The sequence below is a fragment of the Nycticebus coucang genome, chromosome 5 (assembly GCF_027406575.1).
Source record: "Nycticebus coucang isolate mNycCou1 chromosome 5, mNycCou1.pri, whole genome shotgun sequence".
In the NCBI taxonomy this organism is placed as follows: domain Eukaryota; kingdom Metazoa; phylum Chordata; class Mammalia; order Primates; family Lorisidae; genus Nycticebus; species Nycticebus coucang.
This window is the reverse complement of record NC_069784.1, coordinates 104,410,914-104,436,528: the sequence shown is the minus strand read 5'-3', so window position 1 is coordinate 104,436,528 and position 25,615 is coordinate 104,410,914. Positions and strand designations below refer to the sequence as shown.

Genomic DNA, 25,615 nt, shown 5'->3' with positions numbered 1-25,615 from the left:
TTAAATATAAATCTACAAGATAGAATCACTGTGAATGTCAAAGTCAGATTAGGTAGGATTACAACAAAAGAGCAATGCTAGCTTAATTTAATTGTTTTATTAATTTCTCAGTTATTTTTATAGTTTAATGCAATTTTCTTTGATCTTAAACATTTTAAACTTTGACGAATTAAAAAAACAAGAATTATTATTTTAATAAAATAATAATTGTTTTTGTTTGAATTTTTAAATTAGAAAAGCTTAACAAAAATCTTAACAAACAAATCTGTTTTAAACATCAGAAACAACTAAACTACATGATTATGATTATATTAATTTTTGGAAATTAATAGTTGTCAAGGTAGATTTGGTCATTTTTATTTCATTAATCCTTTCCAGAAGTTTGGAATTAAACATTTCAAGAACTATTTCAACTAGATTCATTATAACTTCTAACTTCATAAATTTTTTCCACAGAACAAATACCTGTAAAAGATACACAATTATTACAGTCAGCTCCTGTACATTTTTTGAATATCATCTGACAATATATCACTCATCTATTTTATTCTTTTCCTTTTTACTAATTTAGTGGTAACATGATAATCGATATTAAGAAAAGTAAACATGGAATGAGATTTGTTGCTTTATTACCATGAGAAGATTTGACCTACCAATTGGATTTCATGTCCTTTCTATGAATTTAGTGGCAAAATCATAAATTATGCAAGGAAAGTGCACAGAGGAGGCCATTGTTAAATGGTTGGCAATAACTAACAAAAATTAATATTCTCAATTATGGTAAATTCATGAAATAAAACAGTCTACATCCATTAAACAGAATGAGTTGGACCAATTTATTTTGTGGAAAAAATCTCCAAGAAAAAATTTCAGAGTGAAAGAGACTTGGGTCTCCTACTCACTGAGTGAGACTTGGGTCTCCTACTCACTGCCTCCTGACTGACAGTGCTGCCCTAGAGCCATTACTAGAATGTGAACAACTTCAATTGCTTGCATGAAGTCTTAAAATGTTTGGGTGTTTTGGTTATCTAACTATTGTAAAGCCTTCAAAACATATATATTTAATTTATTTATGTTTCATTTGCTTCATTTCTACCTTTCAGAGTCAATGCTTTGAAAAGCACTCCTCAGTATAATAACTATGTTTTAAGTTTGGCTCAGCACTTCAGCGCATATATGGGAAATGGGAATTACAGGGTAATTTTCAAACTTGTACAGTCCGCCTATTTTTCACTGAGCTGGAAGATCTGGCATTTGAAGGACTAGAGCAAAAGGCTTTTTTGATGACTAATAGTACTGGATTGAGAGAACTCAGGTAAGTCAAATTTCACTTAGTAATTTCACTAATCATGGCAGGTATTCTTTAGGAATTTCTTTGTTTTCTTTAAGAAGAGAGCAGAGATTTTCTTTAAAAAGATCTGATGAACAAATTAAGGATTATACATGGGTATGTAGAACAAAAAAGTATGCTTCAGGTAGTCTGCCAACTTCAAGGCTCAGTTCTGACTCCAGATGAAAGGACAGACCATGAGTAGAAAGATCAAAATATGTGCTCATTATATTGTTCTGCCATATATCAAGAGTGATCACTGCTGCAGAAATGGAATGGATGTGCACAAAAATCATAACTTTCTTTTTGGAGAATTGCAATATCTATATCTCGATTTAATTGTTTTTTTCTTCCTCTATTCATTCAACCCATATGACTTTTTAAACTATTCTTTCAAAATTCTTACCTGTAAGTTTATCCACTTTGTCAAGCACATTAAGAGCAAACAGCACTGTATTCTGAAAAGCAGTAAAGTCACTGATGAAAGGGACTACATCAGTTCTAAGTAGGATTCGTGGAGGCAGGCCCTTCTGGAATTTGTATGTCCAGATCAATGTTGTAGGAAAGCGCAATGCAGCTAAACACTCCACCCCAATGACCCAGTTTCTCTGAAAATGTCCTTCTGCTTTAGAATAATAATCATATCTGAAAGAAAAGTGGAAAAGTATGCAATTACAATTAGCCACCTTAGACTTTCAATCTGACTGCCATCAGAAAACATTGCTTTCTGCGAACACACTAAATTTATAATTTTACAATTTAGAAAATATATTTTATAATATGATGACTTTAGTCCCTCTCTCAAGAGATGTGAAGATTACCAATTCAAATTTTAAATCTGGGAAAGATCATCCTATTGATGGCTTGCATTTTAATTTCTATTTTATCTTTTTCAATCAGGCACATTATACTTGAACACTATATAATAACCAGATAGAAGGCCATGTCTAACTCATACTCTTTGGGGTGCATAGATATCAAAAACCTAAGGCAAAATCTTTGCTAGACTCAAATATGGTTTGTAAAACTATTGATTTCTTGAAGCCAGGGAGTCTCCAAAACATTGAGCATCATAGAAAAATAAAAGCCTGATTTTCCTTTCTCATTTTCTAAATAATTGAGCTTTCTTCTGTTGGAGAAGGAATATTATCTCCTTCTCCTAGGAGAAAGACAACCTAGTCCTAGGAAGCTCAACTATCTCCCCTATTAGAAGGGCAAATCATTACAGTGGAAAGGTTAAGGGAATATTAAATAGTATATAAATATAAAATTCACAGCTCCTATCTATGTCAGCTGTCTAAGCATGCTAAACATCTAGCAGTTTTATAAACAGGCTCATTTTCCCTGAGATACTTTGTACTTCCCACTTGGCTCACCAGGTATGTTCTCTTTCAAGTCTCATCATAGATGTCACCTTCTTGAAAAGTTTTCCAACCTACTCAAGGTGAAATCAATTAGTTCTTTCTCAGTGATAGTCCCATAGCAATGCATCATCTACCTATTTGAAGATTTGTTCTCCCATTATATTACATTGTGATTTCTAGAAATTAGATTATCTAATTTTATTTTGACAGCACATTGGTAGGCTCCATTAAACAGAAGATGCTTGCATAATGCTTGTCAATGTTCAATAAACCATAACATAACCCAGAGACTACCTACAGTAGTCACATTCCTACTACTACTCACATGGCTTTGGGATCCTCCCTACCCCATGCCTGGAAGTGGTTGAGAAGGCAAAGTTGTATTACTGAGGACAAAGTGGTTCACATCCAGTGCACCTTAATACATTGCAGCTGTCTATTAAGTAAAGGTGAATGGAAGTGTGAATTCATGAGGATTGTGAGTAAAGGCCACACAGTGTATTAAAGAAATTGCAAGGGAGTCAAAATAACTAGGAAAAGAGAAAAAAGATGGAGATTCAAGGGATTTGAATGATTTAATGAGAGGTTTATTTGAGCATATATAAGCTTTACGGTATTCGGTATTGTCTTACATGAACACCCCTTAATATATTTTTGCCTAAGGAAAGTAACTGATGAGATTTTAAAGCTATTTCCTGGTATGTAGAAGAATGCAAGCATTGCCCCAGTGTTTTGCTACTCCGTATATCTTGTCCCTTGTCATGTAACTTTTCAATATCCTTCCTCTTTACACAGGGTGAGGCAGAAAATCCTGCCCCTGAATCAGTCATGTGACTTGATTTGGGCAAAAAAATATTATATGATTTGACACAACTAAGCTTGAAATGTATTTTCAAACTTTTATTTTTCTCTCTTGGGATTCTGCTATCACTATGGAAAACAACTACGCCAGCCTGATGGAGAAAGTGTCAAGGGGGGCAGAGTTGAGCTGCCTCATCATCCCTGCTATGACCATGACAAAAGACAGTAGACAGAACCACCCAACATTGGCTGGGTGCAGTGGCTCAGGCCTATAATCCTACACTCTGGAGGCTAAGGAAGGTGGGATTGACTAAGTTCAGGAGTTTGAGACCAACCTGAGCAAGAGGAAGACCCCATCTCTAGTAACAACTAGAAAAATCTAGCCAGGTGTTATGTTGGGTGCCTGTAGTCCCAGCTACTCAGGAGGCTGAGGCAAGAGGATCACTTGAGCCTAAGAGTTTGAGGTTGTTGTGAGGTATAACTTTGTGGCACTCTACCAAGGGTGACAAAGTAAGACTGTCTCAAAGAAAAGAAAAATAGTAGCCAACTTTAAGAGTGAGACTAGGAAAGATCAGCTTACCTGCTGAGATAAACCCCACACATGTGCACAATAAAAACTTTTGTATGGTGGACAAGAGACATGAACAGAAGCTTCTCTACAGAATACAGGCGCACAGTCTACAGACACATGAAAAAATGCTCATCATCTTTAATCATCAGAGAAATGCAAACCAAAATCACTTTGAGATATCATGTAACTACAGTAAGAGTAGCCCACATCACAAAATCCCAAAACTACAGATGTTGGCGTGGATGTGCAGAAAAGGAAACACTTCTGCACTGCTGGTTGGAATGCAAGCTAGTATGTTCCTTTTGGAAAGAAATATGGAGAACACTCAGAGATCTAAATGCAGACCTGCCATTTGATCCTGCAATTCCTCTACTAGGTGTATATCCAAAAGACCAAAAATCACTTGGCAACAAAGATATTTGCACTAGATTGTTCATTGGAGCTCAACTCATAATTGCCAAGTCATGGAAGAAGCCCAAGTGCCCATTGACCCATGAATGGATTAATAAATTATGGTATATGTATACCACGGATACTTTGCAGCATTAAAAAAGGATGGACACTTTACCTGTTTTATGTTTACTTGGATGGAGCTGGAAAATATTCTTCTTAGTAAAGTATCTCAGAAATGGCAAAAAAAATCCAATGTACTCAGTACTACTATGAAACCAATTTATAATCACGCACATTTTCGTATAAAAGATGAACCACAACTATAGTCCAAGATGAAGGAAGGAAGGGGAAAGAGTTGGGAAGAGAGGGGGATGGTTCGATAGAGAGAGGGTTACTGGTGGGACCACACCTATGGAGCGTATTGCAAGGGTACAAGTCAAATCTATCAAGTATAGAACACCAATGTCTTAAAACTGTGATTAAGTAAATGAGGTAAAGGCTATGTTAATTAGTAGGAGGTAAGCACTCCCATTTGTATAAATAATCAACACATTGGATCCCACAGAGGCATAAATGTATTCATGATCTGTATATATGACTTAATAAAAAAAACTTTTGTATACTACTGAGGCTTAGTGATTGTTGATGGGGCTACTTTCTTTTAAACAAAGCTAACTGAAATGCAAGGCAACACACTTAGTGAATTACAGAGGCAGGTTTTAAACCCTGGCGCTCTGCCTAAGTCCACGTTCTTCCTAATACTGTCCACTGCCTTTTGTCATGGTGATGATGCTACTTTACACCGAATGTTTCTTTTAGGCCAGTGGTATATTAGGAATAGTGTTTGCGTTTCTCCATCCTCAAAATTATTCTATGTGGCATATACTATTATTACTGTTATTTTAAAAAGGAGAAAATGACATTTATCATTGGATTCTGGGGTCAAATGAATCAGGATTTAAAGCTCACAGCTGTAGAAGTCCAAAGTCAAACATCCTAATTCATACATTACTACTTTATTTCAAGGAACAAATAATATCCTACAATCTCTCAATATGAATTCAAAGAGCTTGATGAATCAGAGGCCTCATAAACAGGTAGATTAACAAATCAGAAAGTATATGAACAGGTGTTTGAAAATTGCCCAAGGAACTACTATTGTACATTCCTGGGAGATAAAATTAATAGAAAATGGGTATTTTCATTTCTTACTGGTAAATCTCTATACAAATTCATTTATCATATAATACATTATTATCTTTTCACCCCAATTAAATAAACAACAGAGGGAATTTTCAAGATTAAAATGTCTTTCAAGTAAAAATACTGATTTCAACAAACACTTCTACTTTTGACACTGACCAAAACTCCATTAAAATGACAGTAAGAAGAAATAAAATCAGAGAACAGGAGCAGAGCAACAAAATTCTGGAAGCTAGAAATCCAAAATAACTAGTTGAAAAGATGTAATAAAATCAAGGAACCAAAATCCTAAGCAACCAGAGAGGAAAATAAAGAAATAACGGTGATGTAATTGGTAGAATTCTCCTCAATTTAAGCTGAGTAGGACCCTCTGGGTAAAGGGAGATTATTATACTAGACTGTTTATGGCAGCTCAATTTACCATTGCCAAAATGTGGAAACAGCCTAAATGCCCACCAACCCGGGAATGGATTAACAAGCTGTGGTATATGTATACCATGGAATACTATTCAGCTATTAAAAAAAATGGAGACTTTACATCCTTCGTATTAACCTGGATGGAAGTGGAAGACATTATTCTTAGTAAAGCATCACAAGAATGGAGAAGCATGAATCCTATGTACTCAATCTTGATATGAGGACAATTAATGACAATTAAGTTTATGGGGGGGGAAAGCAGAAAGAGGGATGGAGGGAGGAGGGTGGGGCCTTAGTGTGTGTCACACTTTATGGGGGCAAGACATGATTGCAAGAGGGACTTTACCTAACAATTGCAATCAGTGTAACTGGCTTATTGTACCCTCAATGAATCCCCAACAATAAAAAAAAAAAAAAAAAAAAAAATCAAGATGATTAAAACAGCCATGTATAAAGATTCCCTCCCAGGTTTCAAATAGTGTGTAACGACCACTCTTCACACTGGACAGGGTAGAGCAGAGGGTCCCTGAACTGTGTTGTAAGCTAATCACGGTGGATGGTAAGGATACCGACCACCTTGAAAACAAGGGATGCTGGGTACTAAGACACCCTGCCCAACGTCCTTCTCTCTCTTGACACTAACAACACTAGCAGCCATCCTTCACTTTCGAAGCACATAACTGAAAGTGCCTCTTCTGAAAAACTTTGTAAGCTCCAGAGAAAAGACTTAAAGTTATTGGCACCATACTTTCAATAGAAGTTTACCTAAACAACCCAGCAAGGTTAATCTAGAGGTGTGTTGTTAGAAAAGTTCCACTCAAAGGCTGGGTGCGGTGGCTCATGCTTATAATCCTAGCACTCTGGGAAGCCAAGCCAGGTAGATTGCCTGAACTCAGGAGTTTGACAGCAGCCTAATCAGGAACGAGACCCCCATCTCAAAAAAAAAAAAAAAAAAAGAAAGAAATAGCCAGACACTGTGGTGGGTACCTGTAGTCCCAGCTACTGGGGAGGCTGAGACAAGAGAATTGCTTGAGCCCAAGGGTTTGAGGTTGCTGTGAGCTGTGACTCCATGGCACTCAATCCCAGGGCAATTGAGTGAGATTCTGTCTCAAAAGAAAAAAGAAAAAGAAAGTGAGAGGGAGAGAGAAAGAAAAGAACAATTCCATTCAAACACTCAGAGATTCTGAATGATCCTCTGTATTATACTAGTAGACATCCAGGTATTACCGGATACCTGAGGAAATCCTCAATATGGATAAGAGACACTAAAACAAAATAGGAAATGGAAAAAAAGGAATACAAAAAACAAGTTAATAGACAAAGGCTCAAGAATCAGAATGGATTCAGAATTCTCAAGAATCAAAGTGAAGCTAAAATTTAATGAAGAAATTACTTTAAAATTCTACAAATTGCCAGCATAGTTTCTTGTATTCAACTAAAACCTCAGTCAAAAATAGCGGTATTAGGAAGTATTTATTCACATATACCAGGTCTCAAACAATTTACCTATCATATACCCCTCTAGATTCTACTGGAGGCTGTGCCCTACCACAACAAAGTATATGAAGAAATATAAAAGATATGAAATAATGAAATGATTAATAAACACACACAAAAAAACGAGGCAGAGAGAACCCCTAGGACAGTAGTGAAGAGAGATCCAGGATCATATCTGACCACCGGGGCCCATTACTGCAAGGAAATGGCCCTGAGCCACACCTCCTTCAGAAAACATGGGGGGAATTTTTAACGATTTGAGACTTGAGAAGACAGTTCCTTAGTTTGTCAATTCAGAATCCATTAGTGTTAAATAGTTGGAATATCAAAAGTCAAATACACAAGACAATGATCAACTCTAAGGGGAATAAAGTAGTGATGTGAGTAGTGATCATAGAAATAATATACTCTCTGAATATCAACATAACCAATGTCACTAAACTACCACACGGACAAAACAAAGGTTGGGAAGTGTCCATGTGAGAAGTGGGGCTGAGGTGAGCTAAACCATAGTTAATTCTCCACAGCGCCTATTCCAATGATAATATCTCATTAAAAATGTTACAGGAATGTGTTTTTAAAATATCATAGGAAATACACAAATAATCAGTAAGAAGTAGTCTCTCTGGATAGAGCTGTTATGTGTTTTTATTTTTTGTTTGTTCTTTTTTTGAAGAGAGAGAGGAGGGCAAAACCATTTAACTTTGTAAACCATTGGCATGTAAAATGTGTACAGTATGCAAACAAAAATAATTAAAAATGAAAAATAAGAAACTACGGCTGAGTGCAATCTAACAAAAGAAAGGGAAGAAAGACCTCTGTAAGAATCCTGAGGTAAATACAGCAGCAACTGTAGGAAGACTCCAGGACTCTCCCCTCCCTCCCTTTCTGGGTCAGGGGAGCCCTGCTCACGCTCACCTGCCCTCTAACTGCCTGAGAGGCCAGGACAGGTGGTTCAGTCAAGAGCCTGTAGGCGTGCTTATCCCTCTAGGATTGAAAAGAGTCTTCATAAAAGAAGGTGAACCTTGTGTTTAAGTTCTGCTTCATTTGTTTCTTCATTTGTTACCTTACCCACTGCAAGTATTTAAACATGTTATTTTTAATACTACTTTTAAGAATAAATGAGAACCCTTAGTAGATATTCTTTGAAATCTAGTTTGCAAGCCACATACATTACAGCCAGAACAGCGTATGGGGCAGGAAGACCAGCAGAGCTGTCACAGAGAACTTGAATACTGGTCCTGCCATCCACTGCTGTAAGATTTTAAGTGCGTCACCTACTGTGCCCATTGTGAGGGTGTGTAACATGCCCCCTGGGTGAGGGGCTCTTCTACAAACGGAACTTTACCCTGAAAGGGAGAACAACGTAACCTCAAAATTGTACCCTCATATTAACTTGAAAAAATAAAAAAATAAAAACTCAAAATAAAATTTTTTTTTACATATGGTACTGAACAACTCAGGCACAGTCTCATTACCAATAAGAAGGTTTTCTGAAGTGAGAAATTCCACTAAAATAATTTAATTTACTTACTAAATTAATTTTTAACTTTATTCTTAATTTTAAGTATTGTAATTCTTATTTTGTTTTTTTTAGTAAATGGCAGCTTTTTGAACATTTCATTTAGGAGGAACATTTATTGGTGCCTAAAGGGAAGAGCTAGCTAGAAACATAGAAGTTCAAGGACAGGCTGGGCTTGGTGACTCACAGCTGTAATCCCAGCACTTTGGGAGGATCGCTTGAGTTGCAGACCAGCTTGAGATAACAATTTTTAAATAAATCTGTCCTGCTGGAAATACCTTTTTCAAAAAGAATTCCATTGCACAAATAAGAATGAACATATGAATGTGAATTTCCAAGTTCATGAAAGAAAGGAAATGCACATGCAAAAAAACCCCCCACAGTCCCCATAAACTTTAACTATGTGTATTTAAACTATTCATATCTTTTATGTTCAAAGTTGTAACATAAAAGATCTTAACCTTTTGGATGTAAATCTGAAAAGTCTGTAAATGAATAAAAGGAACCTATGATAATAATTTGCTATCAATCAAAATATTAAGGTTGACTTGAGGTCCTTTTTGGTAATCTCATCCCTGTTCCCTAGTAGCAGAATAGGAAAAACACTTGAATTACAGCTGTTATCTTGGCCACAAACTCAAATTATTTCACAGACATTGCTAAGGGGGAAAAGTACCCTTTATTGCCTAACGTAATACACAGTTGTTGAAACTATAACAACAGGAAGAAGAGAAACTGTGCTTGAATCAGCTAACCAAGATGATTACCCTGCTGGAGGACAGAGTCAGTAGGAGAGACAGCAGTGACCTGCAATATGAATACTCAAACCTGCCTGACTCGATTACATAACTACTCAGGCAACACCAATGAGCTCTTCTTTCTGCTTATGGCCTTACCCAGATACCTGCCCGATATCTCACTCAGGGCGGTTGGTTTTACTCCCTGGACAGTGCCATTTACTTCTAAATCCAAATTATTCTGCCACCTTCACTTCTAGGTGTTATGGTTGATAAAATGTCTTGATAGTCTTCTAGGCTATCTTGTGTGCTAACCCTGATGCTAGTTGATTTTTTCCCAAGTATGTGCTGCTAAACTATGTATGTGTTTTAATGTAAACTAAATTTGGCCTAAATTGGTCTGTAGTGAAATGCCACCTACCTTAATATGGAAACAAGCCACAACCTATCTAACAATATATTCTTATAACAAATAACTGAGTCTCAGCTAATCACAGAAGCCAAGTTTCATCCAATCGCAGGCATCCAACTGGTCAGACTATGTCTATATTTGGCAAATGTCCCATTAATCCATCCCCAAATAATGTAAATCCCGAGCTGTAACCAAACTATTTCTGTGTATCATTTCCTTTCCCTCCTTATAAACACTGACTGTCCACATTGCTGGATGGAGTTCTCTGAGCCTCTACTGGTTCAGGGTGTTGCCCAATTTATAAGTCATTCTTTGCTCATAAAACTTTTGCTAAATTTAATTTGTCTAAGATTTTAACAGTTTGATGTCAGAGTGGGATTTGAAGTTCAACTCTACTAATGTTCAGGAGCATCAGATGACAAAACTAGTTAACTACCAGCCCCCTCTGCCAACTGATCTCTGGCAACACCTGAGGTTGTGGGTGAACCGTCTGACACAAACACCATGAACTTGTGTTTTGAGCCCTCTCAGTTTATTGCAGCATTTTTGATCCAAACCATGTTTGGAAGTCATGACAGAACCAAGACTGGGTCCTTCAGGGAAGCCACAGGTGTCAGATCAGACAGAAAATAGACCGCATTCAGTAGGTAGTTACTAGAAGATGGGAAATCACATGTTCGTCTGGATCCATGAAGTCTAGAACCCCTCCATCTGGAACTTCAACCTATTTCATAGGTGAGAAGTATGGACCCAGATTCTGGGCTTTTCTAGAGAAATGGGTGAAGCTTCCCAAAGGTAACTTAAGAGTTGGAGTGGCCACAATGGGGACACACTGTACAAAATGCAAACAGTTACACATCTTCATAGCTACAGAAGCTGCAGAAGATCTACTTGTACATGATTTTGAACCCAAACGCAGACCAAGGGGTTTCTTAAACTAAAGAAATTTATGCCGTGAGGTGTTGAAACCACTAATAATGTAAAGGCTTAAGGTAAAAATAGCAATAAAAGTCTGATTTCTAAATAAGTATGGATACAGCCAGAAGTCAATCAGCTACTGTTCCTTAACTTCCTCACTGCTGGACCTGCTTACTGCTTAATGATACCTGTTCTCCCGGACAAGTGCAGGACTTGTGACCTGCAACTGCTTCTACAGGTAGCATTGCTACTGTAAAGCCTAGGACTGGTGCTTCTATAGATAACACGGCTATCGTAAAGCCTCAGGCTGGCCTTGGAGATACTGTCTAGACTCTGCATTTGGGGAATCCCAATGATATCAACCAGACCCTGATTGCAGGGAGACCCTCACTCACCAGAGTAACCTGACCCACCACCTGGCAACAGCTATGGGGCTTTTTTTTTTTTTTCCGCATTTTTTTGACCGGGGATGGGTTTGAACCCACCACCTCTGGCATATAGGGCCGGTGCCCTAATCTTTTGAGCCACAGGCCCTGCCCCCTGCCCTAGCTATGGGGCTTTTTAGGCACAGCTGGATTCTGTCATTTATGGACTCCTAACTTTGGGCTTATTGCTAACACCCTATATGTGTCTCAAAGGGAAGAAATAATGAATCTTTAGAATGATCTGGGTGCTGTTAAAAGGCTTTTTATTTAAAATCAAGGAAAAGCTGCTAAATGTTCCAGCATTTGGGCTCCCAGATAGAAGAAAATGTTTCAATCTTTTTATACGTGAAGGACAAGGAATAAGTCTGGAGGTGTTATCTGGAGACCTAGGAAGAGACCTGTTGGTTATTTTTCAAAACAATTGGACATTGTTACAAAGGGATGGCTTTCTTGCCTTTCAGCTGTTCCTGCCACTTGTGACCTTCTTCAGGAAGCAGAAAAGGTTACATTAGGCCAGGCCACCACTGGGGTCTCCCCTTGCTGGAACAGAAAGGAGTAATTGGCTGACCTCTGGGAGGCTTGGCAGATATTAGGCTATTCTAGACAACCTAAATGTAACATTGAGAGCTGTCTCTACCTTAAATCCTGTCACCTTAACTTCCTTAAATGCCATGTGAAACTGAGCATGGCTATTTACACAACTGAACAAGTTTATTCTAGCCAACGGATCTGACAGACATAGCCTTAGAAAACCCAGCCTTAGAGATGTTTACCGATGGAAGCAGTTTTATGGATCAAGGACAATGGAGAGCCGGATTGAGATGGTGACTCATCAACAAACATTCTGGGCTTCAGCACATCCCCCTGGAACCTCAAGAACTCATAGCCCTCATTAGGGGACTCCCCAGCGAGGTAAAGGAGCACAGGTGACCAGCTACATGCACTCCAGTTATGCTTTTTCTGCTGTTTATGCTCAGTGCGCCATCTGGAGTAAAGGGGAGCACCTAACCTCTGGTAGTAAAGACATGAGCATGCTAAGAAAAATCCTAGCCTTGCTAGATGCCATTTTAGCCCCCAAGGAAGTAGCAATGGTACATAGCCTTGAACATCAGGGGGCAGTCCAGTGTCGAGAGGAAATCATCAGGCAGATTGGACCAGAAAAAGAACAGCAAGGAACAAAGACTCCCAAGGCATTATTGATCCCCTTGCTGCCTAAAATAGATCCTGGCTCTAACCCTCCCATGTGCTCAGAGGAAGACCTAAATAGAACACTCAGTTGGTGTTTGACCCTGGCCACAGGACTCGGGATGGGTAGATGTACAATGAGACTGGAGTGATTCTAGTACCCAATAATCTTTTAAATTATATTATTAAACATATTAATGACTCCACCCATTATGGGAGGGATGCCATTCTACTATTGGTACAAAAATATGTCATTGGTCCGCATATGAAAAGAACCATTCAGAAAGTTATTTGACTCTTTACTCAAAACATGTCTAAAACTAGTCCTCCTCTCTTCACAAAAGGACTTCAGGTTGTGAGTGGGAGGGCTGAGAGAGGCCTGGCAAATTGATTTCACCATGATGCCAAGGGTAGTGGAAATTTTGAAATATCTACTAATTTTTGTGGCTACCTTCTCTGGCTGGTTGAGGTTTTTCTCTGCCAGACACAAAGAGCCTCTGAAGCCATTAAGGCCTTGATAAAGGAAGTTATTCCTCAGTGTACAGTACTGGTTTCTATTTGGAGTGTCAAGGGTGCTCTGATCACACAGAATGCTTGCAAACCCTTGGTATAACATATAGCTTGGGGGCCAATGTCCACCAGAAAAAAACTGAAGAGACGAATCATACTATAAAGAAAATCTTACCTAAAATCTACCAAGAAATTAATCTGACCTAGAATAAGACACTCCCCTGGCTTATAATTAAAGATGTCCCCAGGAGTCGGTTCAAGTGAAGCCTGTTGAAGGCCTAATATAGCCACACCTGAACCCTTTCCTTTCCTCCTTCTCCTCCCCTGAACCCTTTCCCTTCCTCATCTTCCTACCAGACACAAAGGATCTGGTTAGCCTCACCTCTGAAGTTCTTGTCAAAGGACCCTAACTTTCCAAGAAAGCTATGGAATTTGCCCACCCCATATGGTCCATTAGGGTGCTGTGTAATTCATGAATATTTTTTTGCTCATATTCTCCCAAATTCTAACTTTAATTTGTCTAAAATTTTTCATAACATACATGATCGAGATAATAAATATCCATATATTTATGATACTGTATTTTGTTTTCTACAATTAAAGAAATTTGTTGCATTTTGCTTGTTTACTTGTTATTTAATGCAAGATATTTTTTGTCAGATTTTGTTCCTTCATCAGAAAATACTTGTTAAGGTTGATCATGCTACAGTATTTATACCTCAAAACTATAATTTCCCAATGGTTAGACTTATATTTAATAAAAGAGATTGACAAGCACCATAGAAAAAAAAAGAAAGGTTCAAAATAACATAATATTGTTCATCATATTAAGATCTTTAGATCCAATCTTACCTGTCTTCAAAATTTTCGAAAGTATCTTGTAAGGTTGAGGTGTGTGCAGTCCATAAGTACTTCAGCAGGTCATCAAAGTTACTAGAAGGTGTCTGCAGATACTAAAGTCAAATTGATTAATACTTGAGTAACTGTAACAATTTCTGTTCCTGAAATTCAAAAATGTTCAGATATGTAATTTAGCACCATTTAAATGAGAGTAGAATTTTGTTTCTAAGAATGAATATGTGTAAGACTCACACTCTACAAAGGACACTATTTTTAATAAACATGGATCTAGAAAAAAATGAACTTCAAGTGTCTTCAGACTACATATTTTAGACTTGGCAGCTTATCTTTATTTTTTCTTTGTCTTTTTTTTTCCTGCTAACATTGTTAAAGTTGTCGTAACATCTTAAGAGTAAGAAGAAAAAATATTTGTTAGAATATTTAATTTGATTAAATATAAAGTAATAAATTAACAATCTAAACATCTCATAAATCTACATTTGTATCTTTTCCTGATTGATTTTATTCCATGTCTATGTTTAATCAATGTATTTTTTCTTTTAGTTTGGTCCTTGAATATTTGATTTTGAACAACACATAATTATTCTACTCATATGTGTTTGTTCATTAATTCAGCTGAAATATGGTGATTGTTATGAAACCAGTTTCATACTTATATTTCCTTCAAGATCCCACAGTTAAGCTAAAATGTAAATTATCCAGAATAGCCTATTCACTAATCAACAAAATATCCTGCATGCTGACCACTTGTGTACAATTTATTTGAGGTAAGAAAAATGGATAGTTTGCTAAGAAGAATATGTTCCAGCTCTTTTCTTAGCAAAGTATCTCAAGAATGGGGGAAAAAAGTATCCAATGTACTCAGCCCTAGTATTAAACTAATTTATAGCTTTCATATGAAAGCTATAAGCCAATTACAGCCTAAGAATATGGAGAAAGGAGAAAGGGAGTGGAGGGGAAGGGGGAGGAGAGGTGCAGGGAGGGTAATTGGCGGGACCACACCTCCTGTGCATCTTACAAGGGTACATGTGAAACTTACTAAATGTAGACTATAAATGTCTTAACACAATATCTAAGAAAATGCCAAGAAGGCTATGTTAACTAGTGTGATGAAAATATTTCAAATTATATATAAAACCAGCGCATGGTACCCCATGATTGCATTAATGTATACAGCTATGATTTAATAAAAAAGAAAAATGGATAGATTTTGTCCTAATGTTGTATTGGGGCAGTGGGTGTTAAAGACACATAATACCCCACTATAACAAATCATTAATATGTTATTAATGTAATGTTATTATCTTATGTAATCTTATATAACCATTTACACATTCATACCAAGGAAAATATTAGTATACAATGCGCAAAAAAATCCTAAACAAAAAGTGTTATATGACAAAATAAATCCCCTTGCCATCTCCTAAGAGTAGAAAAAAAGAACCTGGTAAAAGGCATTCCACTTGTTCATTGTCTTATGGAAGGATGAACGACAGCTAGAAACATCATAACAAAACTTCGTCTGATCCTTGGGTGGTGGCAAAAGCATAACTTGGTCTGATGATATCCCCATTATGCCAGAATCAACGGCAGCAAGGAAGGGTAATGAAGACAGAAAATAATTTAAATCTGCAAGAACGAGAGATGCGTCATCATACAAGAAGTAACAGGCATCAGAGGACATTTTTACAGAAGCCGTAAGTCATTAAGGAAAACTCCACAGATCCAGAAACATTTAATAAGAGTTAGGCGCTAGGTAAAAGATATTAACCCCAAACTCCCTTGAGCATTATTACATCATATATGTCATAATAAACATATGTTGGTTTTAGAACTTGCCTATGATGTTTTAAAACAAATAGTAATTGTAATGGATTTGGTAATATTCATTCTTCAAAGCATTACGTAGAAAAGCAAGAACACTACTAGCTTATCTGTAGAATGTAACAAAACTTCCCATAGAGGTTTTGTTGTGACTTGTGTTTTGTCTAAAATATTTTAATTGTTTATGGCTTTAGTAAATGGGGATTGTCAGTTTTATATCGGTAAACTTAATTCGTAGCCATGCAGTTACCAAGTCCTTACTTTATTCTATGTCTCTAAAGAAAAAATTTTGCATAAGCTTTGGAAATCGATCAGTGGATAATTGAGTTGACAATCAAATAAGACTCTTTTATAATTTAAAAAAAATCCTTATCTATAGATAACCTATTCCAGCAGGTTCAGACATAATAATTCAGCTGAGTATTAGGCTATACTGAGTCCCACTAGAAATCGGTGATGCGGAATATTTCATCACAGACACGCATCTGTGAGGACAGTCCTCAGCCCCACGTGGCAGGCTGACACTGCAAAATACTAAACCACCTGAGGAGAACAAACTCTGAATTCTCGATCTGTGACCGGGACTGTTTGTGTCTTTGAAGAGAATGATTCAGATAGTGTGAAGAACACACGCAGGGCGCATCTGATGTGCAGCACTCAGAAAGAGAATTTTAATGTGGTGATGCTTCTGGTTGGGAATTCCCTCTCAGGAATTGTGTGAATTGGTTTCATTACTAGCACACAAAATTAAAGTAAAAAATTGGAAAATATCTCCGGCTATTTTAGCATGAAGTCTGTGGCTAAAGCCTCAGATTACTGAGTGATAAAATGAATTTCCATAGGTATTTATCTCTGGCATGTTTATGGGTTTCAGTACGGAACACATCTGGTCTGAGCAAAATGAAACAGCGTCCTTTTTCTTGGTCACTTCTAATTCCTTCTCATTCTGGAGACTCCCTGTCATTTAAGGGATGTCCCACTTAATTGCCAGTGTTGGTTTCTTAAAGGCTACCACTTTTTGCAGTTTCTGATTTTAGTTCTTCCTTGAAAAGCTGAATATGGCCTAAGAAATCATTATTGACATAATGACCCTTAAATCCCAACATAAAGACTGCAAGGTACATGGTGAAGGAACAGAACTGTTTTTGTTTTGTCTCTTTCTCCAAGATCATGGGTTTGGATGCTTTCCTTTGGGAAAGGTTAATGTCTGTTTTGCTATTGAAGTGAACCTACCAGCCCACCAACTATCCACGGAGACGCACAAACGATCTCCAGATGTAGAGCCACAGTCTGTCCTTCCAGTTGGATCCGCTAATCTGCCTAGAAGGGAAAGGATGAGGGACAGTGGTATTTCTTATGCACACCTTGAAACTGCTATCATTATTGCTTAACCAGATCTGTTTTGTTTGTAGCTGTAAAAACATTTATTTCTGAATAATTTGTGTTTGTATTCCCATCACACTTTATCTTTTATATTCTCGCAACCAATTTCTTTTTTTCTTAAAAACACTACAATTTTTTACTTTTGAATTAAAAGTCTTAAGTGTTGTTTGCTTCTGTATTAGCTCTTCCATTTTTTTCTCTACCATCTGGTCAAAGTTATGGAAGCAAGATACATACAGATTCCAGGCGATGGTTTAGAGTCAAACCACGTCCCTGCTCCATAATATACTAGTTTGACTCTTATGCCTTAATTTCCTCAACTATAAAGCAGGGATAATAATGTGAACTACATCGTAGGGTTGAGTGAAGTGAGGAAAAGTATGAGAAGTATTTCACCTATTATCTTTAGTAGGTAAATATTAGAAAATAACCTTTTTTTCCTGGTCAAATGAAATTGCTTCTCTCTCTCTTTTACTCTCCCCCCCCACACACACACAATAAATCAGAAGTTTCTTATTGGCTGTGTATCAATCTGTGGTAACCAACAGGCACCACTCTTTCTCATAAACTTATTCTGAATAAAATTTTTAAAAAGAACAAAACGTATTTCAATTTATGAATATTTATCCCCAAACATATCTTCTGTCCATACACTTTAAGATACCCTATTTCCCAGAGGAAAAGCAATTATTTGCAGAGAAAGACCCTCACGTGCAAGGTGATGCTCCTAGAAAACACATATCCATAATGAGGTGATCACAATTAAAAGTTCAAGAAGTTAAACCAATTTGGCATTGCCTTCTGACTTTAGTGTATATCCCTGCTCTCTTCATCTCATTGCTTATAAGGGAGTCTAGCACTTAGTGGAAATTCAACGAGTGTTTTTAAAATGCCCAATAGATTACATATGGTGTCTTTTTGTAGTTGGTAACCATGTTTGATGCCTCACTGAGGTTTCTAATACAAACAGACAACCCATAAAAGATAGGTTTGTAGAGAAGGAGAAAGAGACGTAGAAATATAATTGTCAGGAGTGGAAAAAAAAGGAAGGTAATTTTGAAAACATGGTATATACAGAGCCCCATTTCCCAAGAACTTCATGATACTGGTAGATCATTAGAATGGAAACCAGAGTCATTCTTACCTGTTCTATACTGCCAGCCAAACTGTAGAGGCATTCCCCATAAAATATTTTGTTCATTTCCTGGTGGAAATCTTTCAAAATATTTGGCTGTCTGGTTTAATAGGATTTTGTACATCCCCATTCTCTCAGTGAAATTCCAGGGGTCAATGAGGTACTTTCCATTTTCTACACAGTAGTCACTGAACTGACCTGGGCTCTGCTTCCACAGAGGGGGCTCCATATCTGAGATATTGGAAGCCCCTACTGAGGAAGCAGAAAAGCAACCAACTAGTACATAAACCCAGGAAGGAAGGAACGCCATGACAGAAGGCTGGCCACTGACATTGTGGTAGGGTTTTTATTAGAGAATGGAGGAGGAAGTCATAATATTTTCTTGGATCACAGCTTCTCAAGACTTTACCTTTGGATAGTGTGAATTCTTTATCTTGGATAGTGTGAAAATATATTCTTTATCTTGGATAGTATAAAAATGTAGAAGAAATTTGTGTATTAGCTAACATTCAAGGCAGTTGATTTTCTCAGTGTCTTCAGTGTCAGAACCTAAGTACAAAATTATGCTTGTATATGATATATTGAATGAAACTATTTGTCAACATAAGAATCTTAGAATTGTAGCTGAGAAGATGGTCTCCCAGAATTAAGGCTAAATTTTCAGTGTCCATTGCAGAAGCAAATATGTGACCAAGTGTTGACCATGGGGACATAAACAGAAATCGTGTCCATGCTCTCTGGGACATGTCCTTAAATGGAGGGCAGATGCCACTTTCTCTTCCCTCTTTCCATATTGTGGCTTGGATCATGGATGTGATGGTAAAAACTCAATCTTGACACCTAAGCACAAAGCACTATCTTAAAGATGGCAGAATGGAAAACTGGAGGTTCTCAGAGTCTCAGAGCACTATGGGGCCAGGACATATCCCTGAATTCCTACATTTTAATTTTGCCTGAGTCAGAAAGAAACAGCCTCGTCTTTCAACCATCGTTCTTTGGGTTTCACTCACATGTAGTCAAATGCTTACCTTATAAATAGGTAGTGCATCTGAAATTGTTCAATTATGCATAATCAGATCCATATGCCTCATAGGAGGTCGAGGGTACTGCTCACTCCTGGCACAGTCCAACTTAAATAGCCTTCATCATAATGCAACTCTTTATTTCTGTCATATTATTCACCCTGTAGCCATTTGACTATTAATTATTCAATTTTTCCAGATACATTAATATAAAAGGAAAGTGGTATAAATTGCTATTACATTCTAAATCAAGAACATTCTTGATATTACATCTTTATAAAAAATAAACAAATGAATATGTACTATAAGATGTTTCTCTAAAATCAAATGCCAGGATCATTCTCAATGGAGCAATCTTAAGAGAATTCTCTTTAAAATCAAATACATTAGTAAAGATAAGGAAATTAGAGGCATAAAATTGAGAATGGGGAAGTGGTAGTACAATTTTTGCAGATGATAGGAAAGTCTCTGGAAAACATAATAAACTAGAAAGACAACTACAAAGAAAAATAAAATTTAGTAAAGTAATTAGGAACTAAATTAGTATACATAGGTTAATAGCTTTTGTATGTAAAAACAATTGGGAAATATAACCAGTGGAAATGCAAAGGAAGAAAAGTTCTTACTAATAAGATCAACAAAAGGACAAATATATTTAGAATTAAGTGTAATTGTGTTAGATTCATTTGGAAGAAGTCTTTAATAAGACTAATGAAACAATTTTAAGGTCATGCTATGTTCTTCAATAGACTCAACCTTAGCAACATGCTAATTTAAATCTACACAATAAGAATGAGAAATATTAATAGGATTTTGAGAAGTAGAACAACTTAGACTTAAGTTTGTCTAAAAAGTAATTATGTAGTAAAATAGAAAAACTCTAATAATAATGCACAATATTAATAATAAAAGGAAACTTTCCCTAATGAATGTTAAAAAATTATTATAAATTCTCAAAAATTACAGTAACATACTTCAATAATTGTGTGGTCAAGTACATATAAAAAGATAGTTTATTGGACTATTAGAAAAAGATTGAAAAGGAATGACCCAAATGCAAATAAGAATCTAATGAGGAACTATGCTGGGACCAGATGTGGACATTGCTCATATATCCACTGGTGGGATATTTATTGAAATTACCATAGGCAGTGAAAAAAAATGAGAGTCCATCTTAATATAAAGATATCTGACTGACATAAAAGACTACTGACATAAAATTATGTCAGTAGTAGAATCTGGATTTTCTGATGCAACACTTATTAATAGAAGAGGAAATAATTTAGAAATTTACAAAGAAACCTCAAGTTAACATCAAACTTATTATGGTATGGACTGCTGATTACATAACCCACTATTCATTCTTCTTCATAAGAAGAATACCTCTAATATTTAGTGCGTTACAGTCTTCCTGGGATAAAGACTGTATTATCTAGTCTGACAGCTAGATGTAGCTATGTGATAAAGCTGCAGACAAATTCTTAGATTGTGGCTTTTAAGAAATGTCCTTAAAAGATGCCTGCCCTTTACACTTTGTTATTTCTTCCCCGGCTGGCTGCAATGTAAACATCTACAGACAGAGGCCATCTAAAGTTACCGAGGAACAAGGGGCAAGAAGAGACAGTGAGATAAGCAATTAAAAGACTTACGGTCCCTAATATTCATGGAGCTCTAGATAGTCTAATTCTGGATTGCTGTTTCTAAAAAAGAAATGAAATTTTAATTTAATACAATATTTTTTGTAGAATTTGTTACTACCTGGAGAATCTAATCTGAAGAGACACTCTAAGCATAGCTTTTAACATTTCTGTGTTTCATTTTCCTTAACTGTAATTTAGAAATAGTATTATATGCTTCTAAATCCACTACTTATGACTCCCTTTCAAGTTGTCTGAGTCTGATAGTTGGGTAGGTAATTCATAATAGATATTGAATAGGAAATACATGTTTAAGGCACACACATACAATTACTTAAAACTCCAAAATTTCAATGTATGATGAATACTAATGTCCTAATTTATAAATAAAACTGAGGCTTATCAGGAACTTACTCAAAGTCATGCAAATTGTATATGGGAAAGCCTAATTTTGATCCCAGGTCTGCCTGAGGTCAAAGCCAGGGTTCTAGTAGACTCTTCCGTATTATGACACAGATAATATTGCAGGGAAATTTTAACTTATTGAAGAGAAGTAATTGTGTCTTAAAAATCCAGCATTTTAAGATATTGTATTTATTTGCCTAGAATGCTGATTGCAAGTACATATTTTTTATTTTATTATTTTATTTATTTATTTTTATTTTTTGAGACAGAGTCTCAGTATGTCACCCTTGGTAGAGCGCTGTGGTGTCACAGCTCACAGCAACCACAACTCCTGGGCTTAAGTGATTCTCTTGCCTCAGCCTCCCAGGTAGCTGGGACTACAGGCACCCGCCACAACGCCCAGCTATTTTTTTGTTGTAGTTGTCATTGTTTGGCAGGCCCAGGCCAGGATCGAACCCGCCAGTCTCAGGGTATGTGGCCGGCACCCTACTCACTGAGCTACGGGTGCCGCTGCAAGTACATATTTAGACAGCCGTAATGTTGTGGGACCTGTCAAGAAATTAAAAGTAGAAGATTTGTAATGTTATCTTAACCTTATCACTAGCAGCATGAATGAAGAACTTGGGGCTCTAAGTTTTCTCCTCTACTAAATGAAAATAATAAAGCCATTCTCTCCTGTTACACATGGAAGTTGGGAGACTAATGACAAGAAGAAAATAAAAGGAGTGCACTAAAAACAATGCAAAAACAATAATTACAAAATAAATTTTATTAGAATTAAACACACACTTTGGGATAAGTTTGATCCGCTTCCACATTCTTTTAAATATGTGCCTTGACTTATAAATGATTTGGTTATAGTCTTGAATTACCTCACTGCGGTCATCCTCCTCTTTTACCCTCCCTCGGAAGAGGAGAAAGGTTTAGATTCTTTTGCACGCAAAATGCACACAACAGTCACACATGAAGAATAACAATAAAAAACTTTTTTAAAATTACCAAAAGGGAAAGTTACGACTACCATTGCTAACACAAAAGAAAAATTCTTGGTAAATACTTTAAAGTACTTAACTGAGTAACACTTAAGAAGTTCGTGTGAGTGACTATAGTCCATCCTACCTGCTGTGTGACATGAAATTATAGAATTTACCTATCAATATTGTTATTTGGTTCAATAACTTGCCAGATTTTGTTTGATATCAAAAGCATGGTGCTATGGGCATTCTTGTGCATCTCTGTATGGCAGAGATGTAAAAGTTTCTCTCAATATATAGTTATGCAAGGAACTGCTTGCGTGGTCCCATGATATGTAGATACCGTACCTGAGTTCAGCTAGAATTCTTACAGATCTGATATACATATGCTTCTGCTGGTAACCTGCAGTACACTGGCAACCTTGAATCCCTTTAACATGAACTTTCAGAAACAGGATTGTGAGTAAGAAATTCACTGAACTGTTCAGTGTAAACACTAGGAGGTAGAATGAAATAATGCAATACTTATAAAATCCCAAGGAGCTAGAATTGAATACCTAACAACTGCTAGAGGTGGAGATAAAACAAAAATTTTTTGGTATGCCAGCTCTCAAAACATTCTCTTCCTCTGTGATTTTCACTGGAAATTCCTGGAACATATATTCTATCAAATAAAAGGAACAAACCAAGAAAGAGAACAAGATTGAATTTGAGAAACAGAGCATGTGAAACGGATGAGAGTCAAGGTCAATTCCTCATTAATGAAGTTAAGATTAAGATCTAGAAAGCATTGGTTTGGCCCAGGTGGCTCATGCCTGTACTCCCAGCACTCTGGGAGGCTGAGGCAGGTGGATCGCTTGAGCTCAGGAGTTCAAGACCAGCCTGAACAAGAGTTAGACCCTGTCTTTGCTAAACTAGAAAAACTAGTCAGGTGAAGTGGCAGGAGTCTGTAGTCTCAGTACTTGGGCGGCTGAGGCAGGAGGATCACCTTGAGCCCAGGAGTTTGAGTTTGAGGTTGCCGTGAGCTATGATGCCCTGCACTCTAGCTTGGGCAGTAGAGTGAGACTCTGGCTCAAAAAAGAAAGAAAGACTTAACAATACAATTTAAATAAAATAAAAATTTTTTAAAAAGCAGACAAAGAGAAGGCTCTTTCCCCCTACCTATGTTATTGCTCTAAGGAGTTATAGCACTGATGTCTCTCATTGCCTGTCTCCCTCCAGCCCCCTCTGTGTTTTGCAGAAACTCTTAACAGGCAGATGCCACTGAGAAGATCAGGGCTCTCATAACCCATCCAGTTCCCATGGGTAGAAAATAAGCACTATCCACAGCACAGGAGGCCTAGAATGCTGGTTTCCAATCACCCCATCCCAGAACTCCCACTGGCAGAGATTTTAGGCTGAGCGGAGCAAGTTAAGAAGAGCAGGGGCTGCCACCCCCACAGAGAACCCCCTTCACAGGCTGGGAGTTTGGCTTCCAGAGAAGGAGCTGCTACTCCTGCTGCCAGCTCAGATGCTGTGGTTCAGAGGCTCTGCCCTCTGGATGGTTTAACATCCCCAAATCAATGAATGTAATACCTGACACCGATGACACTGAAGAGGAAAGTCACCTGGTCATATCAGAGGAAACAGAGAAAGCATTTGGCAGAATACGTGATCCATTCTAGATTAAAAATTCCTATGCTAGGAATAGAAGGGGGTTTCCTCTGATGAAAAGTTTCTTCAAAATATCAATAGCTATTAGCATTCTTAATGGTGAAAGATTAAATCCCTTTGACATATAATGAGGAAAAAGGCAAGAATTTTGGCTGTCACCACTTGTATCCAATATTTTCCTGGAAGTTCTATTTGATGCAATAAAGAAAGAAAAAGAAATACAAGGCATCCAGTGGGAGATGAACTGTACAAGTATCTTTATTCATAATAATGTGAAAATGCTAGTAGTATTTACAGGTAACAGCTTTCCCTATAAGGCAAATATGCAAAAATTACATTTTCTATATGTTAGCAAGGAACAGTTAGAATATCAAATTTAAAAATATTTTCAATAGCATCAGCTGTCATTCAATACTTAGGGACACACACACACATATATACCCAGACATATACACATTTATCATATGTGTCATAATACATGCAAGCTCTCCAAACTAAAAACCATATACAGTGTTGAAAGAAATAAAGAAAATCTAAGTAAATAGAGAAATTCACTAAGGTGATGGATCAAAAGACTCAGTATTATTTAAATGTCAATTCTTCCCAAATTGATCTATAGTTTTAATATAATCCCAATAAAATTTCTAATGTATTTATTTTAAAGAATTTTATGATATAGTTATTGAATATGAATATAATGTAGCCTAGGTTGAGTTCAGTGGCTCACACCTGTAATTACAGCACTCTGGGAGGCCAAGGCAGGTGGATTTCTTAAGCTCAGGAGTTTGAGACCAGACTGAGCAAGAGTGAGACTCCTGCCTCTACTAAAAAAAAAAGAGTAGAAAAACTAGCCGGGCATTAAGGCAGGTGCCTATAGTCCCTCAGCTACTTTAAGGCTGAGGCAAGAGAATCACTTAAACTAAGGAGTTTGAGGTCGCTGTGAACTATGATGCCATGGCACTCTAAAAGATTGACAGAGTGAGACTCTGTCTCAAAAGGGGGGGAAAAAGGAATATAATGTAGCCTAAACAATAAAAAAGATAATAAATTTGATTGACACATCAGATTTCAAAACCTACTCTACGGATATAGTAATCAAGAGAGTGTGTCACTAATTTGAGGATAGTGGAAGAGATGTAGCATCAAATAGAGAATCCATAAATAGATCCACAAATATATGGCAATTAATTCCTTTTAAAATGTCAAAGTAGGGCGGTGCCTATGGCTCAAAGGAGTAGGGCACCAGCCCCATATACCGGAGGTGGCGGTTTCAAACCCAGCCCCAGCCAAAAACTGCAAAAACAACAAAAAAGTCAAAGTAACTCTACAGGGAAAATACAATCTATTCTGAGTAAATGCCGCCCGTGTTACGCAGGCCCTGATCGAGAGTGTGGCCTGTACAAGTGCTGTTGACTCTCCACCTGCTGTAGATCTGG

General features: G+C 37.0%; 1 protein-coding gene across 1 annotated transcript; it reads right to left on the bottom strand.

The window, feature by feature from the left end:
* Nucleotides 1-409: 409 nt before the first annotated feature.
* LOC128585561 (protein LEG1 homolog) lies at nt 410-18,798 on the bottom strand. The gene is made up of 6 exons (XM_053590607.1): nt 18,498-18,798; nt 17,204-17,290; nt 15,591-15,775; nt 14,138-14,238; nt 1,737-1,975; nt 410-465 (listed from the first exon to the last, which is right to left on the bottom strand). The coding sequence occupies exons 1-6, from the start codon at nt 18,796-18,798 to the stop codon at nt 410-412; spliced, it is 969 nt and encodes a 322-aa protein (XP_053446582.1).
* Nucleotides 18,799-25,615: the final 6,817 nt, after the last annotated feature.